Source organism: Helianthus annuus, chromosome 11, assembly GCF_002127325.2.
Source record: "Helianthus annuus cultivar XRQ/B chromosome 11, HanXRQr2.0-SUNRISE, whole genome shotgun sequence".
In the NCBI taxonomy this organism is placed as follows: domain Eukaryota; kingdom Viridiplantae; phylum Streptophyta; class Magnoliopsida; order Asterales; family Asteraceae; genus Helianthus; species Helianthus annuus.
The window spans coordinates 26,788,272-26,798,483 of NC_035443.2; the positions used below are offsets into that span (position 1 = coordinate 26,788,272).

A 10,212-nucleotide genomic window follows, 5' to 3' on the forward strand; every position below is an offset into this window, starting at 1 on the left:
AGCTCGAGCTCGGCTCGAAGGTAATTTTTCAAGCTCGAGCTCGGCTCGGGCTCGACTCGTTTAGTATTTATTAATTAATTTATATTAAATTTCATTCTTATAAATACATATAATTAAGTTATTTTTATAATAATATAAATGGTAATTATTATTATTATATAAATATATGTTTAATATATTAATAAAAAAATATATAAACAGAAAGCTCGTTTAGGCTCGCGAGCCGACTCGAGCTCGATAAGCGAAGCTCGGGCTCGGGCTCGTTTACTAAACGAGCTTGTTTTTTAGGCTCTGGCTCTGGCTCGAGCTCGAGCTCGTTTAAGCTCGGCTCGTTCGAGCTTTTTTTCGAGCCGAGCTCGAGTAGCTCGCGAGTAGCTCGGCTTGTTTGCACCCTGGAATAAGATTCAAGAATCAAGAATCAATTGACAGCGTTGGTTGAAGTCTTTGGTCTCGTGTAGATAACCTTAAAATTTAAAATGGAAGTGTGGATGTAAACTGAAAAGGAAGTAAAATTCAAGAAGGAAACTACATAGTGCGGGGCTGGGAGCTGCAATCTTTAGGGTCCCGTGTAGAAAAAATAAATTTTAAAACGGAAGTGTGAGCTAAGATTCGAGAACATATCTGATTAATGTTGAAGTGTGAGCTGCCATCTTAGGGTCTTGTGTATAATAACTTGACATAATAAAACAGAAGTCGGTTAGTAAACAGAAGTTAAGCTGTGCGCAGTTGTCTTTGAGTCTCAATAACAATGTCGTCAAAAAGAGAATGGATGTACGGGATGAGAACCAATAAAGACGGTACTATAAATTCGCAATTTCAACAATGTGTTGATTATTTCTTGGATTTTGCATACAAAAACGCAAAGAACATTGAAGGGGAAACTGTAAAGGGGGTTCGAAAGTTACTAATTAGATGCCCGTGTAAAGCATGCAAAAACCGTTTCTACAAGACGAGAGGTGTTGTTGATTTTCATCTAACTTCACAAGGATTTATGAAAGATTATCTCGTATGGTACGCGCATGGCGAATCTGATGAGCCGATGGATGTAGGGCAATGCTCAAACCCCAAACCGTCTCAACATGTGGGTCAAGATGTCGATGAAGATCTTGGTGAATATACCGAATTTGATCAAATGATTATGGAATGCATGCACCAAGATCCAAATAAAAAAGCGCAAGCATTCTACCACATGTTAGAGCAAGCCAATGAGCCTTTATGGGAAGGGGCTAAAGACGCTAGCACACTTTCTGCCACCACCAGATTATTGAATTGGAAATCAGATTGTAATGTTTCCGACTCAGCATTTGATAAACTACTTCCCATAATCAAATACATGCTACCTGATGATAACAAGCTTCCTGTGAACTTTTATGAGACTAAGAAGATGTTGAAGCTGCTAGAGTTGCCATCACAACAAATTCATGTGTGCCAAAACCATTGCATGTTGTTTTATGGACAACATTCTGATCTTGATCGTTGTATAGTATGTAATGAAAGAAGATACAAGGAAAGAGGGAAGAAGGTGCCTAAGTTGGTGATGTACTACATGCCTATTGGACCAAGACTTCAAAGATTGTTTTATTCAAAAAAGACCGCTCAACATTTGACTTGGCATGCGGATCGTAGTCTATCAGAAAAGATGAGTCATCCTAGTGAAGGTCGAGCCTGGCACCATTTTAACTCCGTCTTTCCTGATTTTGCAAAAGAGACACGCAATATTCGTCTCGGGTTGTGCACCGATGGATTTTGTCCAAATAATACAAGTGGGACATCGTATTCATGTTGGCCAGTGTTTATCACTGTTTACAACCTACCTCCTTGGTTGGCTTTGAAAGAGAAATATGTACAAATGCCTTTGCTCATTCCTGGTCCAAATAATCCCACACAAAATATCGATGTTTTTCTACAACCTTTGGTAGATGAGCTGAAAATGTTGTTCACACATGGCATTGAGACTTATGATGCCCATGGATGTAACAATTTTCAAATGAAGGCCGCACTGCTATGGACGGTTAGTGACTTTCCTGCTTATGCAATGTTATCTGGATGGAGCACGCATGGTAAGTTAGCTTGCCCATATTGCTCAAATAAATCAGGATCTTTCCAACTTCATTTTGGAGGGAAACCGTGTTGGTTTGACTGCCACAGACAACATCTTCCCACAAATCATGCTTTTCGGAAAGATAAGATTAACTTTCGGAAAAACAAAACGGTTTCGGGCGAAAGAGATATTCCAGAGCCAACTGGAGAGGAAATATGGCAGGATATAAAAGATTTGCCCATTGTTTATGATGTTAAACCATGTGGTATTGAAAAATGTAGAAAACCGCCTGGTTTTGGGATTACACATAATTGGGTAAAGAGAAGCATCTTTTGGGAACTTCCATATTGGGGTAAGTTGCTGATTCGGCACAACCTTGACGTGATGCATATCGAGAAAAACGTATTTGAAAATTTGTTTAACACAATTATGGGCACCGGCTATACTAAAGACAATATGAAGGCAAGGCAAGACATGGAGCAGATTTGTCATCGACCTCTTTTAAACCCCAAATGTGATAAAAATGGGAATATGACTAAAGATAGGGGAGATTACACTCTGAAAAAAGATGACGTTAAAAAAGTATGTGTTTGGTTGAAAAAGCTTAAATTTCCAGACGGGTATGCATCAAACATAGGGAGTTGTGTGAACATGAAAGTCAACAGTTTTCATAGCTTTAAAAGTCATGACTGTCATGTGTTTATGCAGCGGTTGCTTCCACTTGCTATCAGAGGTTTTGTCTCAAAAGATACATACGAGGCTGTAACAGAGTTATGCATGTTCTTTCGTGTCTTATGCTCGAGAACGTTGCATGTAGATGATTTGGTTAACATGAAGCGTGACATCGTTCAAACGATATGCAAGTTGGAGAAAGTATTCCCTCCTGGTTTCTTTGATTCCATGGAGCACCTTGTCATACATCTAGCTAATGAAGCTCTTCTCGGTGGTCCAGTGCAATACAGATGGATGTATCAATACGAGAGGTAATAACACTGTTTTAATCTTAAAATTTGTTTTAAATTTCGGTCAACCATTCTTAACATATTCTCAACGATTTCTAAACGTAGAAAACTTGGCTATATGAAAAGAAGGATTAGAAACAAATCAAAGATCGAGGGTTCAATTGTGAGGGAACACCTAGTGAATGAACTTGCAACTTATTGTTCTCTATACTTTGACCCGTCGATTGAGACACGCCATAATCGAGAGCCGCGGAATTTCGCGCCACAACATCCTAGCTCTTTGATTGGAGGCTCACAACTGAGCGTGTTTGTCGTTCCATCAAGGCGATTATATCAAAAGGGGGGAAAGAGGAGACGCATGAGTAAAGAAGAACTAAAAAAGGCGCACACCTATGTTCTTTTAAATTGTGAAGAAGTTTACCCTTACATCGACAAGTTTGATGAAGTGGCGCCACAATTGTATCCAGATGAGCCAGTGTCCCTTCTCAGAGATCACCATTTTGCGGAATGGTTTGAAAACTATGTAAGTCAACTCAATTAAATCAGAATGGATTGATGTTTTTAATCGTTATCTAACACGTCACTCGTGTGTTTTTCATTTTAGATAATGAATGGCTTAATTGATGGAAGCACTCGACATTTGGAAGTTTTAGCAAGAGAACCATCAATGTATGCTCAATCTCACAGTGGGTACTTTGTAAATGGTTATAAGTTCCACACACGGGAGCATAGTAAAGGACTTGTAACCTCAAACTTTGGTGTTTGCGTGAGAGGGGAAACATATAATGCCGAAGAGTCTGACTACTACGGCTTATTGGATGAGATATTAGAGCTCCAATATGATTGCAATGTGCCTCAAACTGTTGTATTGTTTAAATGCACATGGTTTGATAACAAACGCGGTGTAGTAGTTAACAAAAACAAGTTAGTTGATGTCAATCAAAAGTTCCAACTTCAAAGTGACGACCATTTTATCTTAGCATCACAGGCGGAACAAGTGTTTTACACACCATATCACGCCATCACACGTGATACAAAAGATCTATGGGCGGTTGTCAAGACAAAAGCACGGCACATTTATGAAGTTACCGATGTCACGAACGATAGAAACACGGAAGCACATGATTATCTTCAGACTGATGAACGGTATGAAGTACCGAATGATGAAAGTAATAGTGGAACCTTGGACCAAGATACATTTTATGATGATGACGACGATGACGATGATGAAATGGTTTATTCAGATCACTCTTCAGATGAAGATGAACATGATTGTTAGGAACATAAATTGTTTGTTGCTGTATACTTATTATTATTATTTGAGATCTATCGTTTGGTACGCACATTGTATATTATTTCCTATCATAGGGTTTGTCTATCATATATTATCCAGCCTTATATTATAGTCTTATACTATCTGTCTGATCTTTCTTGTTCTATTAAATGCAGGGTGCACATTATGAATGGTAGTAAAGATAATTCTGCTCATGGTGGTGGTCGTGGTGCTGGTGGTGGTGGTCGTGGTACTGGTAGCGGTGGTGGTCGTGGTCTTCGTGGTGGAAAAAGAAAGCAAGTTGCAGCAGGGAAACGCATTGATGGTGACATTGTTATCGATCTCAGTCTTAATAGAGATGCTGGTAATATTGCTAATGGGAAACGAAGATTCGAAATGTTGGATCCAAAAAATCCCAATAAGAAGGTAGTTGTTGATCCAAATCATGTATGGAGCCATGGGCGTTATTTGATGATACGAAATCCAGATGGTAAATCAAGTGCATTTGAGAGGGCCGGAGCTGCTGGTAGCTCTAGCCAAGTGGGTGAGGGTGATGAGATCACTATGATACAAAATACAGGAGGTAAAACAATTGCATATAAGCGAGTCGGAGCTGGTAGTTCTAGCCATGCGGGTGAGGGTGATGAGAGGGCTGATGTAAGTGGGATGGCTGATGCCACTATGCCTCATGTGTCACGGGATAATATTGATGATGATGTTTTCGGTGAGGATTCCGGTGATGGTCAAGAGAGTGACCATGGTGACGGTGGCGATAATGATGGTGTTGGCGACGAGGGTGTTGGCGACGAGGGTGTTGGCGACGAGGGTGTTGGCGACGATGGTGTTGGCGACGATGGTGTTGGCGACGAGAGGGAATTCATACAATGTGACAAAAACGGGTATATATTTTTTTAACAATATAATATAATTTATATCGTTTATTATTATTATTAGTGTTATAAACTATAAACATTGTTATATGTTTTTTAATATTGTAGTTTTACAAACAATAAGGTCAGCAGAAGTGTGAAGGATATTCTTGAACAGTGTTATGATGGAGATTGGGTCACATTTAAAAAGGTCCCACAAAGCGCCAGGATGCGAATGTTTGATCGCTTTCGGGTAATTCATGAATTAATTTTTTATAGAGTAAATTCGGAAAAAAAAAAACTGTAGGTTTAATTCAGTGAATAAACGCCAAAAAGCAGCAGGTTTTTATCAGCAAAAAAAGTAAAAACGTTCAGCTTATTTCCGCAAAAAAAGCATAAAATCTGCGGTTTTTCTTTTCAGCAAAAAAAAACCCCCCAAAAATGCAGGTTTTTATCTTCAAAAAGTGTAGTTTCATTCAATAAAAAGGCTAAAAAACTGCAGGTAATTCCAGCTAAAAAACCCCTAAAAAACGCAGGTTTTTATCATCAAAAAATGTCAAAAAAGTACATATTCTTTCAGCAAAAAAGCCTAAAAACTGCAGTTTTTTTTTTTCAGCAAAAAACCCAAAAAAGTGCAGGATTTTTCAGCATTTATATTTGTTTTAATTATGGCATTTTTACCTTTATTTTTTGCAGACCAAGTATAGATGGCGTGCACGAGCTGAGCAAGCCATATATGATACATTTATCGACGTGCTCAAAAGTCGATTTAGAGTTATCATGAGAAATTTGAGAGAAAAATCTAAACAAAAAGCTAAGGATGCAAGGCGTGAAGTACCGGTTAAAGGATACGATATTGCTACCCTATTAGCATTTCCACCTGATGGCTTTCCCCTTGAAAAATGGCAAAGGATGTGTGAGGTACGGAATTCAACAATTTTTATTCTAAATTTTATATATTATATATATATATATATAGAGAGAGACCCATACATAGCGGGTTGGGTTGCGAGTCAAAATGGGTTGGTGCGGGTCGAAACTGTTGGTGTTTATGAGATTATCAGTTAGTTTTGTGCTTCAATTTATTAAGTTTTTTTTTATTTTAAATAAATACTAGTGGGAAACCCGCGCGTTGCAGCGGAGTCGACAATATGGGCCGAGAACATAATTTAAACCTAAAACGTTAAAAAATCATATATACATGTGTTTATATAATAGTTGGAATGCCCGCGCGTTGCGGCGGGTATCCCGACTAATATCACAGAAAATTATAGTGTCACTAAAACTCGCTTCTTGTTTTCGACATACGTTCCAACCACCTTAAGCAGTTTCAAGTTCGAGCCAGCTTCTTAGGATAAGTTTTCACATGCACTCACATCAGCTGCTTGCGACTCCAAAACATCTTTCTCGTACGAGCTTGAATCAACATTTCTTTTAACATGTAAATATCGCTATTTTATAATCCAAAATCGGGGTTCAAGACGAACATTATGCTGGTTTTCGGCCATTCGTATACACCTGGTAGGTGAACAAACATATAGACACAAGAAAGATACATATATTAAAGCATGTGTACCTAGACCTGGCAAACGGGTCGGGTTGGGTCATGGGTCAAAACGGGTTCGGGTCAAAACGGGTTCGGGTCGAAACGGGTCAATTATAAAAAAGGTTGTTTTGGTTCGGGTCGAAACGGGTCCGGGTCAGAACGGGTCCGGGTCAGAATGGGTTTCGGGTCAGGTCGGGTCCGGGTCAGAACGGGTTTCGGGTCGGATCGGGTCAGTTTTTTTTTTTTTTTTCGGGTCAGTTATTCAGTTTTTTTTTTCGGCTTATAATTTTTGCGAATAACTTTGTACCGGATTTGCAAAATCTCGATTCGTATAACTTGTACTCTCCTGATTCGTATAACCAATCAGATCTGTATATAACCAATCTGCAGCGAACGTCTAATCTGCAGCGACTAAACGACAAAATTCTGAGCGAAAAATTCTGCGGATGAATTTTATTAAACACGTGCAGATCTATAAAACCGATTTAAACTGTGGTTTCGTGATCGTAACTGTCCCCACTATTTTCCGAATATAACAAATCAACTGCAACAAATTCTGCACCAGTATTTAAATCGTGGTTTCGTGATCGTGGTTTTGTGAACGTGTTTTTGCGTCAAATTCTGCAGTGAACTGCAACAAATCAACCTTTAATTCTGCAACCGAACTAAAATCTGTCCAAATTTCAGCGAATAACAGCTGCAAATTTCAGCAAATAACATCTGCAAATTCGTGATGAACTTAAATCGTAACAAATGGAATCCAGGTTCGCAGTAACAGATTCGTAATCGTTCTGGATTCGTATCAAACTGAATTGTTACTTCAAGTTCATAAAACACTGTTGGGTTATCAGCGGACAAACACTGCAGTGACTGATTCACAGATACGCGTCGAAACGGTGCGCGTCGAAACGGTGCGCGTCGAAACGGTTCGCGTCGAAACGGTGCGCGTCGAAACGGTGCGCGTCGAAACGGTGCGCGTCGAAACGGTGCGCGTCGAAACGGTTCGGGTCGAAACGGTTCGATTCGAAACGGTACTGGTCGAAACGGTACGAAACTCGTCCCGAACCGAAACTCATCTCATGCGGAAACTCGTGCCAGCCAGAAACCCGACCCGGACCGACCCCGTTCCGATCCAAAACCTGCGTCGTGCTGTAACCCGTCTCGTGCGGATATTTGTGCCGGCTCGAAACCCATTCCGATCCGAAACCTGCCCCGTTTCTTTAAGACACTAACCCACATCGATCCATTTCTTTAATGTTGTCAACCCGCTTTTGAATCTAAAAGGTTTAAAATCTTTTGCCATTTTCAGATGCGGACAAACAGAACTTTGGATGAAAGTCGCAAAAGTGGCCAAACCTCAAGGGCGAAAATGACATTTTACTCTAAAATATAAATGCTAAAGTTCACGTACTGGGTCAGCTTCTAGTGGTCTTCTAAAGGGAATAGCCAAAATCTTTCCGAATTAAATGCACTCTAATACCAAAGAAAAAACAAAAGAAAAATAACATAAGCTAAAATCCGAAACAATATGTATAATTTAAAACGCACCAATGCCCTTCGGTTCAGCATCAAGCTCATTTGGTCAGATTATGGAGCCCTTGATAGCAAATATACAGCTACTTAAACATGCACAACTGGATCCATTAATAGCAAATACACACCTACTTAAACATGCACGATGACCCCAATTAACTATTAACTACATTTAAAATGTCTCTGGATTAGAAAAAAAAACAAATTGAAAACAATTTTTCATACCCAAAAGAATAAAGCGCAACGCATGGACCCGCTCCAACCCGGCTTAAAAAGTGACTCGTGTTAACCCAAACATGTTTGACCCGTTACCCAGCCCAATCAACCTACATGTCTTGTCACCTTTAAAATATATATACTTGGTGAGAACCGAGACGTTGAAATACCTGGATTGCCCCCTCTACCGTCTTAAACTTGTGTGGAAATACCAATCCAACTGGCTTGCCCTCCCTTATACATTTTTCTTAATAACTTGTACTTGTAGTAAAATTACAATTTGGTACATCACTTCTCCTTTTTAATATATTATAGATAGAGATAGGTTCTTGTACAAACCAAGTATTGTGTAAAAAAGGTGAGAATAGATCATCGCCACACACTATTTACTACAAAGTGTGTGTGTGTGTGTGTGTATATATATATATATATATATATATATATATATATATATATAAGCTCCCTATTAGGGTTGGTCCTTGGTTATGATTTATTACCAAATTGCCGGTATCGAGTCGGTTCGGTTTATCATCAGGTCAGATCGAGTTATTGGACCATGCTCACCTCTAATTTTTATTATTACAGCACTGGAACACGGAGAAATGGCAAAAAAAGTCGGAAGCCGGGAGATCAAACCGCAAAAATGACTTATGCCTTCATACAGGCGGGTCAATACGATTTGATCAACACCGTGTCAACATGGTCAGCTAATCAAAGTTCTGATTTTTATTAACTACCTTTACATTTAACACTTACAAGTTACATTACTCGTTTTTATGTAGGATAAAGAAAATGGTAAATCAGTTGGATATCTGAAAGTGTTCTTACAGACCCACGCCACTAAGGAATGCAAAAAGATGTTAAAAGATGGGGAGATAACTGAAAAAGATTATGATCAGTTAAAGTTTGTTACCGAGCATGCAAAACGTTCATATGTAAGCTCTTTTTTATCATTTATTTATAATTATTCTGACACTTTTACGAGTTGAAGACATTCATTTGATAAAATTTTAGGTCGCGTACGCGCAACAACTTGAAGATTTGTATGGGGACATAGAATGCGATGATTTAGATTTGTGGAAGAGTCTGCATCCTGAATCTAAGGGTCGCAAGACGTTTGGCATAGGATCTTCTGATCCTGATTTTTTGGTGACCGGGAAAATATCATCCAGAATTTGCGGGTCTAACGATGATGCCCGACACTCGCAGGAGGTATCATTATTTATTCTTGTTATTTTGATATCGTAAAAAAACTTAAAAGATATTGGGAAGAATGAGTTTGCTGAAATAGATGTAAATAAGTAGGAAATAGAGTTATCACTAGATGATAATAGGTTTGATCTAAGGCATTCAATCCTCGGCTCGAATCAAACCATGTAAAGAATATATAGGAAATGATTTTTACTATATATGATTTTTATTATGTAACACAGAAAGAAAAAAGTTGCTTCTAAAATCAGCCTCTTAAGTTTCACACCTTGGCTTTACACTTTTTGGTGTAGCAGCAGTAGGTTCAGTAGGTTCAACAAGAACATTCTAATGACATGTATAATATAAGGTTAGAATATAAGGTTAGAACACACTCTTAACTATTTCCTTTAAGTTCACCAGGTAAAAATAGTGTTACCCTTTCAACACATTTGTCATGTAAAACTAAAACGCATTCAAAACAGTCAAGTTGGCATAGCATATAAACTGAGTAGTAATAAGTTGTGGTTTCGCTTAGCAGACCATACAAGACATGTCTCGTATTCGGATCATATCCTTCGCAA

General features: G+C 38.7%; 2 protein-coding genes across 2 annotated transcripts; both read left to right on the top strand.

Annotated features, from left to right (window-relative positions):
* Nucleotides 1-748: 748 nt before the first annotated feature.
* On the top strand, nt 749-4,282 carry LOC110887964. The gene is made up of 3 exons (XM_022135517.1): nt 749-3,024; nt 3,109-3,526; nt 3,608-4,282. The coding sequence occupies exons 1-3, from the start codon at nt 749-751 to the stop codon at nt 4,280-4,282; spliced, it is 3,369 nt and encodes a 1,122-aa protein (XP_021991209.1).
* A 178-nt stretch (nt 4,283-4,460) lies between these two features.
* LOC118483990 lies at nt 4,461-9,429 on the top strand. The gene is made up of 5 exons (XM_035979829.1): nt 4,461-5,175; nt 5,275-5,398; nt 5,842-6,066; nt 9,026-9,142; nt 9,223-9,429. The coding sequence occupies exons 1-5, from the start codon at nt 4,463-4,465 to the stop codon at nt 9,427-9,429; spliced, it is 1,386 nt and encodes a 461-aa protein (XP_035835722.1). The 5' UTR covers nt 4,461-4,462.
* Nucleotides 9,430-10,212: the final 783 nt, after the last annotated feature.